This window comes from Ips typographus, linkage group LG1 (assembly GCF_016097725.1).
Source record: "Ips typographus isolate SLU linkage group LG1, UJ_Ityp_2.0, whole genome shotgun sequence".
NCBI lineage: Eukaryota > Metazoa > Arthropoda > Insecta > Coleoptera > Curculionidae > Ips > Ips typographus.
The window spans coordinates 24,387,954-24,411,062 of record NC_138422.1 but is presented as its reverse complement, the minus strand read 5'-3'; the positions used below and the strand labels follow the sequence as shown (position 1 = coordinate 24,411,062).

General features: G+C 34.1%; 1 protein-coding gene across 9 annotated transcripts in view; it reads left to right on the top strand.

Moving 5' to 3' along the window:
- Nucleotides 1–23,109, top strand: part of Gdap2 (ganglioside induced differentiation associated protein 2) — a 41,001-nt gene that overhangs the window by 3,144 nt on the left and 14,748 nt on the right. For all 9 annotated transcript variants that reach the window (XR_014180860.1, XR_014180858.1, XR_014180857.1 and 6 more), the window contains exons 3-7: nucleotides 1,314–1,456; nucleotides 1,514–1,756; nucleotides 4,787–4,928; nucleotides 4,986–5,083; nucleotides 8,377–8,542. Coding sequence is in view for 1 of the 9 variants with exons in the window: in XM_081993810.1 (XP_081849936.1) it covers nucleotides 1,314–1,456; nucleotides 1,514–1,756; nucleotides 4,787–4,928; nucleotides 4,986–5,083; nucleotides 8,377–8,542 (792 nt within the window). In the remaining 8 variants the exon portion in view is untranslated. The remainder of the gene's footprint in view (nucleotides 1–1,313; nucleotides 1,457–1,513; nucleotides 1,757–4,786; nucleotides 4,929–4,985; nucleotides 5,084–8,376; nucleotides 8,543–23,109) is intronic.

The following is a 23,109-nucleotide window of genomic DNA, read 5'->3' as shown; positions in this document are numbered from 1 at the left end:
TCACATTTCGTTTTGCTTTGTTTCAATTAATCGGGGTTGAAAGACCTTTTAGGAGTTGTCATTGGTCTAAAACAATGTGTCAATGAGTCACGTGATTGCTTTCTTGCAAGTCTGGTTGGTCAATGTATACGTCACGCCCGCTCAGCAGCCTTATAGTCGCTCTGCTTCTTTTATTTACTTAACTATAAGTCTTTCTTATTAAATAACTCTGTTATTTGGCAATACAGATGACGTTACATAGGGTGGTCAAAAGAGCACTGTAACTGTCAAAATAACCGAGTTACAGGCTGTTAATGTGATTGATGTACAGTTTCGTGAGTTAAGTATAATCGCGTGACTTTGACAGAACCAGACTGAGCCCTAAATCAATAGACATAGGTCAGAACTGTCAAAATCTCACTCATAAGTCTGTAAAGGACACTAATTGGTTTACACTCACATGAGAGTGATTCGTATATGGTGTACCAAATAAGTGTGGTTTTACTAACCTTTTTTTTAAGCTAAATATATCTAGAGCCAAAAAGAAAAAACATGTGTCCCATATTTTTCCAAGTAAATACTACTAATAAACAGGAAAAAATTCTTTTGGTAGACGACCCTTTTATTAATAAATCTTTTTTCGGAGCTGTACTTGATCAAATACTGGTTGCTGGTCAATTACTGGTGATCCTATATTTTAATAGTAATTTTGTTCAAAATAATTTAAATTGCTTTCCTATCGCAAATTAGCAAATTATAACATATTTACCTATTTCATTAGGCATATAAATTGTTGATACCAGTGATAATGTAAGTCATTAGGTTATATTACAAACTGTCAAATGTCCAATAAATTGTTGTGTGTATTTTTCATTAATCCTGTAATAGCTTGTTGAAAAACACTTAAAATATGAATAGTTAAAATTTATTTTTAAAGCTTACACTGGTAGATACGCTATTTGGATGCAATATTTTGCTGGTTTTAAATAAGCTTTTCATGTCAACCCCACTTATTAAATATACCTACTTATACATGGTTATAATGGGATACTTTGTATAAAGTTTTGGTTGTTAATTAAGTAATAAAAAAAATGTATATTTAAGACACCTTGTATGTTCCAAACAATTTTTGTTTAAATAGTTAAGATTAATTCTTTACTATTTTATTGGTTTTTTTGAGTTTTGTGGAAATACTTATTTATTATAATTGCTAATGGTTTTTCCAAAGTGCATAACATATTTTTAAAATTTGTTGTTTTGTTATTAATTCACATAAAGCTGTGTTTTCTACTTAAATAATTTTGAACCTTTAATAGTGTTTTTTGGGCTTCTAGGGTGGGTGACATTGCTTCTTTACAAGTAGACGCCATAGTCAATTCCACGAACGAATCATTGAACGATTCAAACCCTGTCAGCGTTAACATACTGCGCAGAGCGGGGCCACGCTTAAAGGAGGAGATAAAATCCGATGTTAGAGGTATTTTTGGTTGAAAATTTCAAACAATTTAATCACTAACATTTTGATTTTGCAAAGAATGTAAAACTGGAGAGGTTAGGGTGACTCAAGGGCACGCTCTCCCAGCCCGTTACGTGATTCACACGGTGGGTCCGAAATATAACATCAAATATCAGACGGCTTCCGAAAACACCCTTCACATGTGCTATAGGAATGTTTTGCAAAAAGCCAAAGAGATGGGATTGCATTCGATTGCCATTCCAACGTTGCACTCGTTGAAACGCAACTATCCGCCCGATCAGGGTGCTCACGTGGCCTTGCGTAAGTTTACAATTCATGTCCGGTTTGATACCTTCAAATTAAAAATTAAACATAAACTTTCATTAAAGTAATAGTTATTTACATTACTAGTGGGGTATGAGCATTTTTATAGTCACGAGTGGGAGTGTTGCCACGACGAGGTCGTAGACCGAGTTGTGGTGATCACACGAGTACGTTAATTTGCCATACCCCACGGGTGATGTACAACATTTTATCTACGACCATCAGAAGCAGCGTAAAGTAAGAAAAAAATTCATATTTTGTGCAATGTGAACTATTTAGGAACGTCTCGTATATGCTTGCTACGGGTAGTTATTTGTTACCCTTAAATCTTGTCATCTACGCTGTACTGTTTTGGTGTTGTTGCTATGGTGGCCATTTGTTTCCACATATCACTTAAGCGACAATTTAACAGTGTCAGTCACAAATTTTTAAAAGTGCATTTCGTTATGAACATGTCTGAAGAACTTCCGTCAGATATTGAAGAAGCTGCCGCAAACGTGGTATCTGGCTTGTTGCCTGCCAAGTCAAAGGAGAAATATGAAAAAATGTATCAAAGTTATGTTTAAATTCAATAAACAATTACAGCAGAAATTTTCATTTAAAGTTGTTTTATCGCACTAGTGCGATAAAATCGATTATTATCGCACTAGTGCGGTAAAATCGCTCATTACGTAACTCAAAATGAGCTATGTAATGAATGATTACCATGCTAGGAGTAGATAAAATTGATTTTCTGTGAACTCTTTTTCTGTGAATACAGGGTGTCCCACGACATCGATTGATATTGGAAAAAGTATAAATAGGAGAGTTTTGAAAATTTGGCAGAATACTGATGTGGGCATGCCCAATCTAACTAAAATATTTTCAAGATTGTTGCACTTCCGTTTATACCAGAAGTCGATCACAACTTTCTTATTTTAAATAGAACACCCTATATATTATTACATAGTTGGATTCACAAAATTCTGACCAACTTTTGTGTACAATGCCGTATGTCTAAGTCTAGCCGTTTTCGAAATATTTTGTTTTTCCAAAAAAGTGACAGTTGCAACGCTCAACATATTTTTGTACTCTGTCAAAACCGTATTTCATTTTGCAATGAAACTTTGGGTTATTGTAAATAAAGGATTGTTTTATTAAACTGAGGGTGCGTAATGACTCATTTGTATACAGGGTCGTCAAAAAAAAATCATAAACTTGCCACTAAAAAAAATGAAAAATCTCAAGTTTTTTAAATAGAAACCCACATTTTTTATGACGGAATCATTTTGAGCATTAAAAATTACTATACGTTTCAATTTACTTGCCTATACCTAAATTCAACCCATTTAGTTTTATTTGGGAATGAACATTTTTTATTATTAAAACTCCAGATTTCTTCAAAATTGCTCTCTCTAATTACGTGTGGATTTATGTCACACCAGTAGTGTGAATTATGTCTATTGGACATTCAATTTTTAGTGAATTTGGCCTCATCGCTCTAAATAATATTATTCAAAAACAATTCTTCTCCATAGTGACTAGTCAGCAAAAACTCACTAAAAACCACTCTCTTCGGAAATTCAACCTCTTTTAAGTGTTGCACTAATTTAAATGAAAAAGGGTGAAATTTATGTTTCTTCAGGATCCTTTGAATTGAGCTTTAGGATATGCCTGATTCTACGGAAACTTGTCTTATTGACGAAGTTGGATTTGCAACAAAATAGCCCAAAATTGCAATTTCTACATTTGTATTATTAAGGATTGGTTTTGTTTTAATAGCTTTTATCTTCACAGATCCCGTATTCTTAAAATTTTTAATTATTTGCTTGACAGCTTTTGGTGATGGCTTTGGTTTTTCTGGATAACGAGCGGCAAATACCTCACACGTTCTACTCACAACTTTATCACATTCTCCGTAAATAATTAACAGATTTAAGTAATCTTGGTTTGAATAACGTAACCGCTACGGTATATTTGCAGTTGTCAAAACACTCAAAACTAGTGTTATTGACATGCTCTGCAGGTCTCCAATATCACCGTGTGTCAAAAGCTTGACCAACTAGAACACCAGATAATCCCAACCGTGCAGCATAATAAAAAAAATGTTTATTCTCAAATAAAACTAAATGGGTTGGATTTAGGTATAGGCAAGTAAATTGAAACGTATAGTAATTTTTAATGCTCAAAATGATTCCGTCATAAAAAATGTGGGTTTCTATTTAAAAAACTTTAAATTTTTCATTTTTTTTTAGTGGCAGGTTTATGATTTTTTTTTGACGACCCTGTATACAAATGAGTCATTACGTACCCTCAGTTTAATAAAACGATCCTTTATTTACAATAACCCAAAGTTTCATTGCAAAATGAAATACGGTTTTGACAGAGTACAAAAATATGTTGAGCGTTGCAACTGTCACTTTTTTGGAAAAACATCAAATATTTCGAAAACGGCTAGAGATAGACATACGGCATTGTACACAAAAGTTGGTCAGAATTTTGTGAGGAATCCAAATATGTAATAATACATAGGGTGTTCTATTTAAAATAAGAAAGTTGTGATCGACTTCCGGTATAACCGGAAGTGCAACCATCTTGAAAATATTTTAGTTAGATTGGGCATGCCCACATCAGTATTCTGCCAAATTTTCAAACCTCTCCTATTTATACTTTTACCAATATCAATCGATGTCTTTCGTCGTGGGACACCCTGTATTTGAAGTGTAAAACTTGTTTTGTTTATTTTTTTCCCTCATTTCCTGTTTATTGGTCTTACGATTCCATTTCGTTTCCATTTCAAGGAGAAAACATCTTCATTCATTGTTTATTATTTTCAATTTTACAATTAATCATTTGACAACTTTTTTCAAAAACAAAAAAGACTAGAATTCAAAAAATACATCTATGCCATTTAATTTAACCCACTTTCTAAAGTTTATTTTTTTACATGTAATTTGAATTATATTAAATCAAGTTTATTTTTTTAATTTGGAGGTATAAACCGGTCTTAAGTTATACGATTGAATAAGGGATGTTTGATTATAACAGGGACTGTACGACGCTTTTTGGAGCGACATGGCAACTCACTGGATACTGTGATATTCGTTGTTGACAAAGTAGATTTAGGTATTTACGAAGTGTTGTTGCCTTTGTACTTTCCGCGCTCTAAACACGAAGAGGAGGCTGCTAAGTAAGTTATCGTATTTTTTTGGAAAGGAAAAAAGGTGTGATGATTAGTTTTATACAGGTATCAGCTACCTAGTGACGTGGGGGGCGCTGACGGGGAACCGATCATGCCCGACCGACAGATTCGTATCATTGACAATCCTCAGCATACTTTACATCGTAAGTTAATGTTTTTTGTTTACTAGACAGTTTTTCCCCTTAAACAATGACTGAAGAATAGGAAAATTCCAAGTATTTCCTATCTAATTTGTGCTATTAACCGCATTGTTAGGAGCAAAAATAGCAACTAATTGAAATACACCTCCCTAAAATAATGCAAGTTTTGAAACCGTTATTTGTATGTATTTTATTGGTGATTATTTCACGTTTGGGTTATTAGATTCCCGGTGAGAAAAAACTCGCAAGCAAATTGGAATTTAATTGATTTATTAGAACATTTACCACCGACGTTTCGATTGTTGGTTTGTCTCTTCATTAGCACTGATATTCAGTACAGTGATGATAAACGCACGTTAAGACGTATGTTATGATTACTTGTAATCCGTAAGTCATTTCTATCTGAAAAGTTCATATTTGTTTACGAAAAAATGCCGCTTTTCCTTATACAGTGTGTCCAGTTTCTAGTCATAAAGCTTACAACCAAGCTGTATATCTGGTTGAAAAACAAAATATGTAAAGACCAGCGAATCAAGTATTATGGTTCGGGGTATTGTATACAAGATTACTTTATTTAAAATGTAATGTAATGCCTTCATATTTCTAGAGACCTCTGACAATTTAAAAGAGTTATGAGAAGGTTTAAGACACTTGTAGAGGGCGCTGGCACTTAGAAGGTCTGGCACATTCAAAACAGTCCTACAAGCCTGTGGCAATCTAAGACAATTCTTGGAAAATTTAAAACACTTGTAAAGAACTCTGGTACTTTTAATAAGGTTTCAAAATGGTTCTAGAGGTGTCTGGAAATTTAAAACATTTATGGGAAGGTTTAAGACATTTATAGAGGATTTTGGCACTTTTTAGAAGGTTCTCAATAGCATTTACAGGACCTGACACTTTCAAAATGTTTCTAGAGACCTCTGACACTTATGGGAAGGTTTAAGACACTTGTAGAGGGCTCTGGTACTTATAATAAGGTTTTCAATGTCACTGTCAATTTAGAACAATTCCAGCATGGTTTAAAACACTTTAAAAGGTTGTGAATAGCATTTAGAGGTTTATAGAACATTCAAAATGGTTCTAGAGGTGTCTGGAAATTTAAAACAGTTATGGGAAGGTTTAAGACATTTATAGAGGATTTTGGCACTTTTTAGAAAGTTCTCAATTGCATTTAGAGGACCTGACACTTTCAAAATGTTTCTAGAAACCTCTGACACTTATGGGAAGGTTTAAGACACTTGTAAATGGCTCTGGTACTTATAATAAGGTTTTCAATATCACTGTCAATTTAGAACAATTCCAGCATGGTTTAAAACACTTTAAAAGGTTGTCAATAGCATTTAGAGGTTTATGGAACATTCAAAATAGTTCTAGAGGTGTCTGGAAATTTAAAACAGTTATGGGAAGGTTTAAGACATTTATAGAGGATTTTGGCACTTTATAGGAGGTTCTCAATAGCATTTAGAGGACCTGACACTTTCAAAAGGTTTCTAGAGACCTCTGACAGTTATGGGAAGGTTTAAGACACTTTTAGAGGGCGCTGGCACTTCTTAGAAGGTTCTCAGTAGAATTTAAAGGGTCTGGCACATTCAAAACAGTCCTACAAGCCTGTGGCAATTTAAGACAATTCTTGGAAAATGTAAAACACTTGTAAAGGCCTCTGGTACTTTTAATAAGGTTTTCAATACTATTTAGAGGTTTATAGAACTTTCAAAAAGGTTCTAGGTTCTAGAGGGCACTGTCAATTTAAAACAATTCTAGGAAGGTTTAAAACACTTGAAGAGGCCTTTGGCACTTTTCAAAAGGTTGTCAATAACATTTAGAAGTTTATAGAACATTCAAAATGGTTTTAGAGGTGTCTGGAAATTTAAAACAGTTATGGGAAGGTGTATATAGAGGATTTTGTCACTTTTTAGAAGGTTCTCAATAGCATTTAGAGGACCTGACACTTTCAAAATGTTTCTAGAGACCTCTGACAGTTATGAGAAGATTTAAGTCACTTCTACAAGGTTCTCAGTAGAGTTTAGAGGGTCTGGCACATTCAAAACAAGCCTGTGGCAATCTAAGAAAATTCTTGGAAAATTTGAAACACGTCTAAAAGGCCTCTGGTACTTTTTATAAGGTTTTCAATAGCATTTAGAGGTCTCTGGCACTTTCAAAATAGACCTAGAGGATTTTGGCAATTTGAATCAAGTCACCTTTTGGAAATAGTCTATATGGTAAAGTTTTGATATTAGGATTTATTCCTTTTCACTATACCTGAACACTTGGACACTTTGCTCTATTTTAAGTATATAAAACTCATATTCTTAATTCGATCTTTGTCTAGTGAAATTAGATCAGGAATGTGACGCACCATCTGTCAAACCCTGCACCACGTCAATTGTCATACAACTTTAAGAAAATAATCATTGTTAAGAATAAACAGTAAGCAAAATGTGAAAAGTCCATGCAGAGAGTAGATTCAAAAATATTGTTAACAAACTTTGGCATCATATTCTTTTAATTTAGGTAAACAATTTGGTAGAGACAAAATATTATATAATTAATTATTCACAAACCGAAAAGAATCACACACATTTCTAAAAAATTTGTTTTAAACGTAGTGGATAATTTTCAGAGGGATTTAGGATCGTGTATTAAAGCTTGCAAAGACATGTAACCAATAGAATTCAAATTAATTGTTTGTTATTGTCATAAACTTCATTGGTTTTGGCATCAAATGGAATAAGGTATAAAGTGTTTGATGTTCTAGACTTATTAACATAATTATGTATGACAAAACCAGTTAAGTACTAAAAGAGACCTACGTTCAGGCGCGACGTTATATAATTATTTGAGAGTGTAAACATGATATTACTTACCCATGACCTTCTGTTTCTTTACTTTTTGAGTTTTTAGAGCTCTGTTTTTAAATGCGCATTTTTTCTACTAACAACTTTTGATCCCCGCACTTAATTCGGCACATTTCGGCGAACGTTTCACATGTTTTGTTTGTGACCTGCGGAAATAACAGAAAGACTGTATCAAGCCGACCACCGCCTAATCTAAATAGCCCCCCTAATTAATACACCACAAAGATTAAAACTTGTGTTAAACGCGTGGAAAAAACACATTCTCGGAATCCTCGGGCGTCGTGATGCTCCCTTTTCGTTCAACAGTCCATTTTAGAGTGATTTTTTTTGCGCTGATAACATTCGACCATGATTAATGAGGCGTTTGACGATTTTTGTAAGACCGTTATTAACTAATTAATGGTTTAATTCGATACACGACAGTTTGGTGGTTTATTGCAGCTGACGACGACAGTCTTTCCATCTCGCCTCACTTGGAGATCACCTTGGGCGATGGTTCTTTTGCTCAGATGCAAGCCGATCCCGATCGGCAACGATTACTGGGAGAACGGCCCATCACTGATCCAATTGCCAACATTATCATACAAGAATTGGAGCACCAAGAACGGTAAGTGAATTCCAAATAAATTGCGATGTGATTTTTAGTTGTTCATACTCAATTTTGCCTTTGTTTTGGGTATTTATGCTGTTCCACATATATGTCTTGAAATAGTCGTAAAATTCAACAAATTCGTCAAGTAAACAAATTGCAGTTGCATGTTCATGTTAGGGAAAACCCATTCAAAGAACGTGTTTTTGTGGTTAGATTAACAATATACGCTCATATACAGGAAAATTTACCAATTTGACCAATAAATGTATGGGTAATAATTGAAATTTGCTTTAAAGATATCATTCTTCTGTCATGGCTGTCATTAATTTGAACTATACTTTTCATGCACCCCCTGTATAGTAACGGCCACTGACGGACAGAAAACTTCCAGGGATTAGTTTAGCAGTTCTTTACGAATATTTTTGCTCTCTATCAAATTTTTCGAAAGTTTTACCGTTTCTGAGTTATTTAGCGAAAACTGGTTTAATGCAACAAACTTGCAAATCAGTTGAAGTTGTGATTTGAAATCTAAACACCCTGTAACTCGGTTGTTTTTGTGAATTTTCATACACAGTCTGTATACTGGAAGCAAAAACGGTCCTACAAATTTAGGGTGTTGGGTTAAGAAGGTGATCAGGAACATTTTAGGTTTCTTGCAACTTTTTCGAGTTAGTTAGAAAAAACTGTTTTTAACAAATTTACTAATCAGTGAAATTGTAATCTGAAATTTGAATACTTTAAGGACAGACAGGGACAAAATCGCCTGTTACCGAGTAACCGAATCACGTGTTTCCTCACGTTCATCCTCATTAAATTTCCTATCTAATGACATAAAAAACTACAAAATCAAGTAAAGTCTTGGAGAAAAGTGATGTCAAATTTAAAATCAGAAAGACGGTTTGAATTTGAAAGGACAGTTAGGGACCAAATCGCCTGTAAAACCCACGTGGAGTGAGAAAATTACTGTTTTAAGCACATTTTTGGAATCCTCATTAAATTTTCTATCCAATAACCTGAAGAAACATTACAAAATTTAGTATAATCAGAGAGAAAAGCGGTGTCAAAATTTGAACTTCCAGAAACACAGTATTTGTAATTTACCGGTCAAATTTTGCTGGTAAAGTAAAATATTTACTTTACTGGTAATTCACCCATCACTACTTTATACATTACGTGTAATTGGCATTTTTTAATATTGGTAAGACTGGAAAGTAATGTAATTTTTTAGTTAGTCTTTTTGTCATCTAGTGTGCAAATTTCGGATCGGTAAAAACCCGAAAGCAAAGTACACTTGCATAGGCGGTTTGTAATTTGTGTTTTATAGAAAATTTACACAGTTATTATTATAAAAGAAAATCATCGACACACACTATCAGCAAACATTTAAAAATATGTTATAAAAACTACCATATTTTCTAAGATTTATAAAGCACAAAGAGGAGAAAGGACTCAGAAAGTCAGAAGTTGTTTGTACTCAAGACATTTTAATAAAAATTGTTTTGATTGTACTTCACCGCTGCTTATAGACTACATCCTACCATTATTGTTATTATAAATCGAGTAAAATATGTAAGTAATAATAAAGGATGAGAAGAAAAGGTACTTTTTGGGCCAACTCACCAACAAATCTTAATAACTTTTGTTGAATTCAAACAAAAGTCATACTCAACCAACTTTTTATGAAAGTACATCAAAAATAACATTATGATTTTGATCCCATAGAGCCTACTAACTAAACAGAAATTTACGGACGCCATATTCAACAAACACTTTTGGTCCCCTGTTTTGGTCTTTTTAGCACCTTTCTGCTATGTTTACATTTCTTGTATTCATTGCACCTCAACCACTTTAGAAAGTGCCGAAATTTTGGTTTAAAAACTTAACATGAATTTAAGATTAAAACAAATAGGTTAAGTTCTCAATTGCGAACATTAGATAATTCTGTTAGGGTAATTTGAAAAGTAGATATTATTATATCATCATCATTATTATAGAGAATGATGTTATAAATATGGTTATTCGTAATCGTTTTCTTCTTAATATTCCGTTTAAAGTAAGTAGGTTTTAACAGTCCTTTAACCCGTGTCATTACTGTCACACTATATTTGTTCTGTAACATTTCATCTTCTAATATCTTCTCACAATCATCCGCCATGTCAAAAAATGGGTTCAAATTGTACTTATGTTGTTTTGTTTTTTTGTAAGAAATACATATTTTCTATCAAGTGCACACAATTACTTTTGGAAATAACAATTTCCTAACAAGTAAGAAAAGTGATACTGCGGAGTTTGGGCAAGGAATCGAGTGCGGGAAAGATCCTTTCCGCATTGGGGACAACATTTTTTCTACTACAGTTACTGGAAATATCCGGGAAAACAGATTCAAATTTAGTGTGGGGAAATTTATTTATGTTAATACTTGAATTCCAGTTATTAAAAATGCTTGTAGAAAAAATATAGTTTTATCACGCGCAGAAAGTATCATTTTTGGACATAAAATAAACTTTTACCACAGCCATTCCCTTTATTTGAGAAGTAAGTGAAAAAAGAAAACCGTTACATTTTTGTGTGAGGTCAACACTTAAAACTTGACTGAAGGAGACTCAGTTTGGCATCAATGCTACTCTCTTTTGCTTTAGAAAATAATAACATTGTAAAATTATTAGCAAATTTGTGATGTAAACAAATTGCAGTTTGTATTAAGGAAAACTAACTCAGGGAATCTTTTTTCATGGTTAGATAAACAATTTACTTTGAGTCAAAGTGCTTGCAACTTATGCTTGCATAGATTTTGCTAAATGTATAATTGCAATTTTTTGTATGCTTTTAAATGGCGTATGTACTTTCATTTTCAAATAAGCTTTAGAGACTTAACTGTAAGCTAGATAGACTTACCCAAGCTTAATTAAATCAAATATTTAGTTAATATCGAGGTTATTTAATTAATTTATTTCTATTGGTTTCGATCGAAACAGATACAGTGTGAATTTGGCTTTACTACATGAATAGCTCCAAAAACTACCTAATTTACATAAAATAGGCAAACATTTTTTCTTTTCTACTGTTTAGAGATTTGTTTTTTTAAACCTGGCTAAACTAACATTTTATTAGTACCATGTGTACTGATATCGCCTGATTTATACAAATTTTTGAGAAATTTTAGTTTGTTATAATTGTTTGAAAGTAGTAGACAATTTTGTATGGATTTATCCTTTTTTGACAGTTTCTTATATTAAGATATTCAATTCAAACATTGACTTCATTGCATCATAGAAGCAGATGTACACTACATGAATTAAGAAACTAGAAAGATAGTAGATATTTTTTCTGAAAAATCCCTACTTATTGCGGTCATCAGAGTAAAACCAAAAGAAGAAATGATTCAGAAATATTGCTACATTAGGTAGTGTGTTGGTTTAATTGATTTCATCTGGCGGAATAAACTTATCAGCAGGAATAAGGTCAGAATATACGAAACTTGCCTAAGACCGGTCATGACACCGAGAACACAAGAACTAAACGACTTTTAAGAACAATAAAAATGCGAACACTAAGATCAATAACAGGACATACGCTATTTGACCGGAAGAGAAATGAAGAAATAAAGGAAATATGGGAGATCCGAGATGTAGATGAGAAACCACGTGAACAGAATGCCAGATGATCGGCTGGCAAAGAAGCAAAAGAGAAAAAACCAAATACATCTCGACCTCCTGGACGACCACCTATAAGATGGTATGAAAGCTGGTCTTCAGCATCCCAACTGCTCCGGGCTAATGACTGATGAAAACAGAGTCCTAATGAAAGAAGAAGTGTGTTGGTGGAAGATGGCTCAGGCCGACTCATTAAATTACAGTAACATCGACTTTGAGTATTTGTTCACATTTTTTTAATGTTACAATTTATTATCTTTACCAGCCACTACAGGACACAACTTGGTCAAAGGAGAAAACCTATAGGATAGTAATATTGGACAGCAAACGAACATGAACACATTAAAACCTATTTGTAGCAACTATGTTCAATTTGGATTTTGGGAAGTCTAAATTTGACGCTTTCCCAAAAACTTTATTAGTTTGAATTATGCAGCTCATTGGACTAATAGCCTTATTGAGTAAACTTAGAAAAATCATTTCAACTAAAAATAATGTGTATATTCCTTCAAGCTAATCAATCAACGTCGCTTAAACACACACCTATCGTTTTAGGCCACGTTTGTTCCCTAATCTAAACAATATCGACTGAACCGTCATCCCTAAGCCTTGGTAGCGTTTAATAGCGTAATAAATTCGTTCTCCAATTTTACGTCAACACTTTTAGACGTCGATTTAAGGAGATAGTTTTGACAGGCACGGGCGTGACATCCCCGTTTAGTTCAACTTCCACAGCGATGTCTCTGAGCGTTTAATTTTTTTTCTAAACAACCATCCACGTGTTACACGTCGCCGCATAAACACACACAAAACTCGCCCCCCTCTCGTCTCTTTGTGACGGTTTTACCCTCTTAATCAACGAACTTTCCGATATATAGTTTATCTATTATTCAATCAATCCGAAACGCGGCCGCGACAGTTCAACTTACCCCCCCAGTTCGTAAGTTGCGTCCGGTCTAGTTTCCAAGGCGATTATACTTCTCTTTGGTTGAATAATTTAGAATGGCCGACTGCGTGGATGAGAACAATTACATCCCGGAAAAATCTTCTAATGCCTCCTGTAAAAGGGCGTTTTATGTGTGGATGCGAAAGGCCAGGTTAGTACCTCGTGCAGTGTCGTACTTTGGTCATAGTTGAGAAAAATTATGTTGTGGATAGAGTAGTTTTGAGTTTTCTTCCGTTGTAGTAGGTACTGTATTTTTACAAATTAAACTGAAATGTTGATTTATTTTTTCACTGCTTTTTTGTCTGTGAAAAAGGTTATTTAGTAAATGTCGCTGTTTTTCCACAAAATTACACATCAAATTATTGATCAGCAATATTAATTCCTTAACGAATAAAACTATTTGGATTATGAACTGTTTTACAGGAACAAAAATAAATAAAAAAGCAGTTATATTTGACATTCATGCAAATGTTATTAATTTACAGGGTGTTCTTAAAATACCTGACAATCTTTAGAGAGCTTATAGGAAAAATCAAAATAATTCAATTTGTTCATGCCAAAAAGTCTCATATTCTGATTTACAAACTGACTAGTTATTTAATGAATCAGCAGCTATGCAGATAATTGGTTAATACTTTTTGACAGATGTGAACCGTGGGGTTATGCTGGTTCCTCATTCCGAATTATAATCCGTGCAGAATATCCAGTTTTTTCAGGTTCTGGATAATTGTTTTTTCCTGCTCAAGAGTACAAAAACGGCAACCCAACAATTGTTCTGCATGGCAATGAACGCTATTGTCAGTGAGTGTTGTCATTGTTTTTAAGTGTTGTTTAGTTAGTTGCAGGATATTTGTAGGTAAAGGTCCATCATAAAGTTCTTGGTATGGATCAACCCCGGGATCTCCTTGAAACATATGGAATTGAGAGTCAAAGTTAATGAAGTGAGGATTATAACAATTCCCGCTATGCTGACGATACAGTGTTAAGTGTTTTTCTTTTCCGATTAACCTAAGACTCAGACTCATTGAATGCTACGTTTGGTCGGTGCTTCCTTACGGAATTCTAAGACGTGTCAACGGATAACGTGAACTGTGTGCATTGAATAAGAAAAGAAGAACACGAAATAACACTTCTTACATCTTTTGATTTGATTGAAGGAGAGGGATCGGAAGGAAAAACTATCCGTCTCGTCTACGGAATATCAGACAGTGAAGACGGCACGACATACAGTAGGGAATAAAGAAGAATGGAGACACGCAAACATCCATTAGTGGACACGCATTGAAAGAATATCCACCCCGGAATTCTCAGCCATAGAATTGGATTGTTCCTCGTTGCTTCATTTCAAGATGACTCTTTTCTTCACCATGACCCAATTGTCTGGTTGAGTAACGACCTCTTCCGACTCTTGTTTTGTAAATTCGCCGGCTTGGGCACTGTCTGTGAAATAAGAATGGCCCGGAATCCATTAAGGCACCCTAGTAGCTTCTCCATGAGAGTTTAATAAGGACGAAAGGAGGATTATCATGTTTGTTATCGTCTTCCCCTTGAATAGTAAGGTCATCCTCTTAGAGCAGCATGTTGTCTGGTCTGCTTATTGGGCAAATGTTCGTTTCGGTTCAACAGGTGTTTGCTTGGAGTAGGTAGTTATTTCGGTCAGTACACTTCCTCTATTGGTACGAGAGCTTTGTAGCCTTAACCGTGCATGGTAGAATATCTGAGAACATCTCCAAAAAAACTCCCGTTCTAGAATTTCCTCAATGTTCCATATAATTTTACTGACAGACGAGTTGTCTGTCTGGAATAGGGAGGATATTTCTAGTGTAAAGCCAGAATAACCCAGCACTTCTAGCAGAAACGTTTGCAATGCCCACCATAACTGGACATTTGCTTTATTAACGAGATTTAAGTGCAGAGAGTACAAATGAGTATTTTTTTAGAATAACTTCCAGATAATTCACCTAATCCACCGACAGGAGTCTCAAATAGGATTGTTCTACCAGATAGGAAAGGGGGTTTGACAAGTTGCAGCCTTCTGGTATATTACTGTTTTGCGAGGATGAATCATAAGGTTCTTGCATTACCTTTGTGTCACATTGGACACATCCTGTATAGTTCTCTGACTAACGGAGCTTTGATTGAATCAAATACATTTGGTTCTGCTCTTCTCACTTTCATTGCTTTCAATATTTAAGATGCCGACTGCTGTTTCTTTACTTTTGAGGAACGATTTTTCCTACAAGGTTATTTTCAAGCTAGTTCTGTAGATTTTGTACGTCTTCTGGGAATTTACTGTGCCTATCGGTCAGTTGTTGATGGTTTTCAACAGAAGAGAAGCAATCTTCTGCATCAGCTCGGTTTTCTAGAAATTCTATGGATTCTCACAGTGCTTAGTAGGTCGTCTGCCATACCAGATAACTTTCTCGATGAACTATCTTAGCATCCCTGCTGCATTATTGTGTTGTAGTAGAGACGCCATTCAGTTCAGCAATAACAACTTAATATGTCTGAAATTATAGACTTTTGGAAGTGTCAAAGTCATTTTGATCTTAAATTATTGCTTTTTCGTCAATTTTTTTGAGATTAAAATTCAAAGGATCATTTGAACGTCATCATATACTAACTGGTACTCATAATCAGTCGACATAATCCATAATATTGTACGTAATATGGAAATTCAACTAAATATGTTTTAGACTAAATTGAGATGAAAAGAACGTTGCAATCATTTGAGATGTGTGTGACTTACAATATATCCACTCCATTTGGCGTACATTGTTTCGCAACCCTAAAACACCGCCTCGACTCGTTTTCCTTCTCTATTCGAATCGAATCCGAACCCTTACACCGGCATTTGAATAGAAAACGTGTAACGAAAGTTGCTATCAGTGTCGGCGATGTCTATTGTTTACGACGTGGATGTTCCGCTTTTCGCACCCGAGTCAATATTTACCTAGATTTCGATCTGCATTTATCCGAACGTTTAGAGAAAGAGGTTGGTAAAGTTGTTTTGCCGTCTTACGGGTAAAAATTACTTCAATCGATCGGATAACCTTTTGCTAACCTTAACCGAGGCTGTTGACATTTGTAACGTTAGAACCGCGTCATTTTAAAAAGGTGCGTCCCTGGCTATTCCTATCCGCACAAAAGAATAGTTTACACGCTTCTAAGATGCTTTAGTTGTTTGTGATTCGAACTTCTGTCCCAAACATGATTGTTTTGTTCAATTTGTAACTCTAGCTAACTAACTGAACACACTTATAGTTCATATAGTTTACGAGATATTGTAATTGAAATATTGGGTCTTCTTAACCCTGCATTGCTTCCATCTTTGCATTTTACGATACCAAGTGGTGAATCATTAGTGATTTGCTAAGTTAAGCATCTATTTGTCAGTGAGTGAGGAACTATTTATTGTTTCTTGTCTTTTGTGACACTCTATTATAATTATTCATGGGATTAGGTTTATTGTGTTCATGGTGAACGTTCAGTTTTTGGTTCGTTCTTGTTATCCCAACCTTCAAACTCACTAGAGCTTTGAAATTAGTTTGGCTACATCAAGTCAAGAATTTACTTGACTTGTCCCTTTGAATAACATGACAGCTTTTGGATAAACGGATAATTTCCGTTTGAGTAAGGCGCAATTTGAATTTGGAGAAGAAACAGTTAAGATGATCAGATTGAATCCTTCCAGGCCCATTTGAGCATCTATTTGGACTTCTCTTTTAAGCTTTACAACCCTGGGTGGGTTGGTGTGTTCGGAGCAAATGAGGGACCAAACCTTAATAACTTCCTCTCAAATCTGACAACAACAATGATTGTTTTGTATGTTTTGATCTTGGAAGTTCTTGTCAGGGCTTTCGCTTTGAATAGGTTATTCAGTCAGTACATGCATCTGTTGGCTGATTGTATCCCTCCCTTTATCTTCTCCGTGATATCGTTGTTTGCTGTAATCGTTGCCCCAGGTATTTAAAATGTTCTACTCGTTCAAAATTGTTGGTATCTACTGTTACATTTTGTCTCTTCTTTACTGTTATTGAATTTCTGATCAGATCATATGGATATGCTAGCCTTCAGCTTAGGTCCTCTGTTTGACAGGAATTCGATATTTTGACCTGTGCAGCTCTGACCACCTTTTCTAGAATGACGGAGAGAACGAGTTGGAGAAGACGAAGAAGAAATAGCTATGATTTCTTATTCTTACTATTGACAGTTCTGACATTGCGTTCTACAATTCAACGAAAAGATTCTGGACGACTGTGTATTGATTTTCCATCTAGTAGGAGAGTGAAAAGCTGATCGACTGTGAAAAGTGGACCTTCCAGAAACCTGCCTGATATTCTACTAGAAATGCTTCTACGAAAGTTTATTTAAGAGGATATTCGATATGATTTTATAGGAAGTATTAAGTAAAGAAATGTGTCTATGCGAGCACTTTGTTATATCTCCTTTTTTTATGAATATGGACTATTATACTTTGATGTCATTTCTTTATACTTGCTTGGCATTTCTGCGGTATCGTTTCGATATGAGTAGAATGATCTGATTTATTTCCTCGTGTAGAAAATTATCCATATTTAAGAAGCTTTGCAGGTATATTGTTAATGAGTTTCTTAAGTGCTTCTTCTGTTTCCTCCAGTGACGATTATTCTACTGACAAGTCTGCGGTTTGATAGATATTCTCTGTATGACTTTTTTCATAATCTACATTGAATTCATTATTAACCTTGTCTGCTATTAGGTGTCCATTTTCATTTTTCAATATGCTGCTGGAATTGGGTTTGAAGCCTTTCTTGTCATTTGAATATTGTCTTGTAGAACTTTCTGGTGTTTGATCCAAACGGATTCTCTTCCATCATCTCATATTGCTGTTTCTGGTAAGTTTTCAGTTCAGTGTTTGTTCTAGTGTTTATTTAAGCTTTTGATAATGCTAATTCTTTAGTTTTTGCATCTATTTGACTGTTCTAGGTCAACAACTCCTATTTGTAGCATTGTCTTGTAAACTTACACAGATTGCTTTGTCTGTATTTATCAAACATGATTACGGATAGCTTAGTAATTGCATCTGGTCATCATTGGTCTTTCTAATTGCCGATTGCGCTAAATTGTAACGAGAACAAACATTTTCTGACCTTGTACACTTAATAAGTGCTCAAATAGTGTTTGATTTAAAAATTAATATTTCTCCACCGGTCGTCCGGTAATAAAGAACAATAAAATGCCAAAATCAATAGCGCACACTGCGGGGAGGGTTTGTCCTATATAGAAGAAATAAAGGCAAAGGTCGCGCGTGGCTCCGTCCGATTTTTAAGGTTGTTTTTCATCATATTTAATAAAGGGGGATTTGCTGAAATTGCGCACCGCTTTTCTAAATCCCTCACAAAAACGATTATAAAGTTAATTAGGCTATAATGCACGGTTTTATATGGTGCAATAAAGCTCGCTTACTAATCCGTGTTAAGTTTTCTTTCGCTATACCGGACGTCTATGCTCTACTTAAGACACAAAAATGATTCGATTTTCTTATGGTTTTTTAATGTAAACGAATCGAGCGGGCAATTTTAATTCGAAACGTTTAAGTAGCATCGGTTTGGTAACTAGTCTTGTGATTATTTGCTGCAGAGCAGTTAATTCAAATTCAGATTTTTACAATCGGCCAGATACATTTTAGCGTCGCTTGTATTACTAGGTTGTGGTAAAAATTGTAAGGGTATTTCTAATTAGTATAGTAGTATTGTAAGTAAATCTTTTGACTGTTAGAATTAAAAAATTTAAACCGCTTAAACATTGGGAAAATTTCAATTAGTTTCAGAGATATTCTAAAAAATGCGAAATTTTGGAAAAACGGTTATATTTCATTTTAAGGTTATTTTATGAAAACGTTTTGTTCTCTAGTAACTTTAGAATAATTACTAAATCAACCCTAATATTTTTAAAAATGGAATAAAGCTTTAGGAAATTAAATTAAAATAGAGTTAGGTTAGGGTGACGTGATTCTAATATCATCTTTCTTGAAACTGTATTACATTAAGTAGCAACGTTGCTAAATAGTAATCCTTATTGTCATAGTTATTATTACCTAAAATAAAAATAGCTATTTATGTAACCAGTTACGAAAAGATCGATTTTGTGTAACGAATGAATGTTTGTAGGGCGAGCGCAGCGAGGTCCTACAATTTGAATGAGTTACACAATAAGACATTTTCGAAACGTGTTGCATACATAATTTTTTCTAATTTTGACCAAAAAGCGGTAAAAACCATCTTTTAAAGTGATTTAACACAAATATTCACTTTCATAGCACCTTGTATAAACAGTGACAACGACATGTTATGATGGATGTCGCCCATATGTTTCTACGGAAATATGTTTCTACGGAAAAAACAGGGAGTGATGAAATGAACTTTTCATAACTAGTTACATAAAGTGATACTTTATGTAACTAGTTAGTAAAACGTTTTGTCACTCTAATCAGTTTTGAAAAGTGTCACTTTATATGCCATGATTAGAAAAAAATTATTTATTTATATTTCCTGTAAAATTTCATACACCAAACAGCTTTCTGTTTATTTTAGCTAGTTATACAACCAGGCATACAACACTGGATACAATTTTTGGGGGGCACCTATAATATATATAAAGGATGGTCTTTTATCGTTGGTTTTACAGGGTTTTGCAGAGCGCAGAACAAACGGAAGTAGAATAGATTGTTTTTTCACATAAAACTTACTCTGAAATTCTAAATGCTAGAGCAAAAATGTCATAAACATAATTTCCTGTTTTGTAGGAACAACTTTGTTTTTTAACTATTTTCTCTTTCGTATCAAATTAAGTGATCGGAGTGGTCCAAATTTTGTTTTGAAATAAATGAAATATCTCAAAAATGGCTAATAGTAGAGAGTACTTTAAGCTACAGGATGGCCTAGAAAAAAGTCTTATTTTGTTTTAACCGATCTAATGCGTTTTCACAAATGTCATCCTTTTTTTCAAGATAATTCAAAAAAAAAATTGATTGATTTTAACTCTTCTACAAAGAATTTCGTGACTAGATTTTCGAGTTTAAAACTGCTTTTTTGCCCTTAGCAATAAATATTACAAGTTTTATGGAAGATTTCCGATGTTTTTAGAGACTTCTGACATTTTCAAAGTGATCCTAGAGGCAAATAGCAAGTTTAAAATAATTCTGGAGACGCCTAACAAATAGTACAAGTTGCTTGAAAGGTTTCCTAAGTTTTTAGAGGCTTCTGACATTTGTAAAGTGAATTTAGACGCAAATAACAATAAAACAACAATAACAACAAAGTTTCTTAGAATGTTCCGGAGTATTGGGAAGATTATGACATTTCCAAAGTAATTCTAGACGAAAATAGCAAGTTTAAAATAATTCTAGAGAAAACTAGCAAATATTACAAGCTGCTTGGAACATTTCTGAAGTTTTTGGAAGATTCTGGAATTTCAAAAGTGATTTTAGAGGCAAATAGCAAGTTTAAAATAATTCTGAAGGTACCTAACAAACATTACAAATTTCTTGGAAGGTTTTCCAAGTTTTCAAAAGATTCTGACATTTGTAAAGTGAATTTAGACGCAAATAACAATAAAACAACAATAACAACAAAGTTTCTTAGAATGTTCCGGAGTATTGGGAAGATTATGACATTTTCGAAGTAATTCTAGACGAAAATAGCAAGTTTAAAGTAATTCTGAAGGCACCTAACAAACATTACAAATTTCTTGGAAGGTTTTCCAAGTTTTCAAAAGCTTCTGACATTTGTAAAGTGAATTTAGACCCAAATAACAATAAAACAACAAAGTTTCTTAGAATCTTCCGGAGTATTGGGAAGATTATGACATTTTCAAAGTAATTCTAGACGAAAATAGCACGTTTAAAATAATTCTAGAGAAAACTAGCAAATATTACAAGTTGCTTGGAACATTTCTGAAGTTTTTGGAAGATTCTGGAATTTCAAAAGTGATTTTAGAGGCAAATAAGAGTTTTAGAATAATTCTAGAGGCACCTAGAAAATATTAGAAGGCATGGTATTTCTAAAGTGATTCTACAGGCATCTAGCAATAATAAAAGTTTCTTGGATGATCAAAAGAGTTCTAGAAGTGTGGCACTTTAAAAATTATTATTCTGGACGCTTTTTGCATTTCCTTAAGTCATTCTAGAGGCATCTAGTATATATTAGAAGTTTTTTGGAAGGTTTTCAAAGTTTTTGGAGGATTCTGGCCTAAAGTGATTCTACAGGCATCTAGCAATAATACAAGTTTCTTGGAAGATCAAAAGAGTTCTAGAAGAGTGTTACACTTAGAAAATTATTATTCTAGAGGCTTTTAGAATTTTCACAGAGATTCTAGAGGCACCTAGAAAATGTTAGAAGTTTCTTGAAAGGTTTTCATAGTTTTTGGAGGATTCTGGCATTTTTAGAATGATTCTACAGGCATCTAGCAATAATAAAAGTTTCTTGGAAGATCAAAAGAGTTCTAGAAGAGTGTGACACTTTAAAAATTATTATTCTAGATGCTTTTGGCATTTCCAAAGTGACTCTAGAGGCACCTAGAATATATTAGAAGTTTCTTGGAAGGATTTCAAAGTTTTTGGAGGATTCTGGCATTTTTAAAATGATACTACAGGCATCTAGCAATAATAAAAGTTTCTTGGAAGATCAAGAGTTCTAGAAGTGTGACAAAAATTATTATTCTAGAGGCTTTTGACATTTGCGAAGAGATTCTAGAGGCACCTAGAAGTTTCTTGGAAGGTTTTCATAGTTTTTGGAAGATTTTGGCATTTTTAAAATGATTCTACAGGCATCTAGCAATAATAAGTTTCTTGGAAGATCAAAAGAGTTCTAGAAGTGTGACACTTTAAAAATTATTATCCTAGAGGCTTTTGACATTTCCGAAGAGATTCTAGAGGCACCTAGAAGTTTCTTGGAAGGTTTTCATAGTTTTTGGAAGATTTTGGCATTTTTAAAATGATTCTACAGGCATCTAGCAATAATAAGTTTCTTGGAAGATCAAAAGAGTTCTAGAAGAGTGTGGCACTTTAAAAATTATTATTCTAGATGCTTTTGGCATTTCCAAAGTGACTCTAGAGGTACCTAGAATATATTAGAAGTTTCTTGGAAGGTTTTCAAAGTTTTTGGAGGATTCTGGCATTTTTAAAATGATACTACAGGCATCTAGCAATAATAAAAGTTTCTTGGAAAATCAAAAGAGTTCTAGAAGAGTGTGACACTTTAAAAATTATTATTCTAGAGGCACCTAGAATATATTAGAAGTTTCTTGGAAGGTTTTCGGAGGATTCTGGCATTTCTAAAGTGATTCTACAGGCATCCAGCAATAATAAAAGTTTCTTGGAAGAACAAATAAGTTCTAGAAGAGTGTGACACTTTAAAAATTATTATTCTAGAGGCTTTTGGCATTTCCAAAGTAATTCTAGAGGCACCTAGAATATATTAGAAGTTTCTTGGAAGGTTTTTAAAGTTTTTGGAGGATTCTGGCATTTTTAAAACTGATTCTACAGGCATCTAGCAATAATAAACTTCATTCCTGGTTTTCCTCATTATGCTCAGCGTTGTTTTCTGATTGACGTGCGACAATAAAAAACGATTGTAAAATTTTACGGCCGAGTTAAACAAAGATAGATTGTTTGCGTGCCTATTTCATCTACTTATCAAAAGTTTTTCTGAAAAACCAGTCGTGCCACAACAATAAAAAAAAAAAAGTATCGCACACGCACATATCGCATCACCCTCTCGCGGCTTGCAGTTGGCGTCGCGCCGACAGTCACTTGTTGCCCCGATTCGCGTTTGTTTCGCGTGTTTTGCGTCGCAAAGTAGTGTGGTTTCGACTATGTCCGTGGATACAGAGTACCCCACCATTTTCTCCAATGTGGCCAACTTCCTCGGCCTTAGCACGACGGAGGCTGCCTTACAATTCGATGAGGACAGGTAAATGTTCGTTTGTTTTTTTTTTGCGTC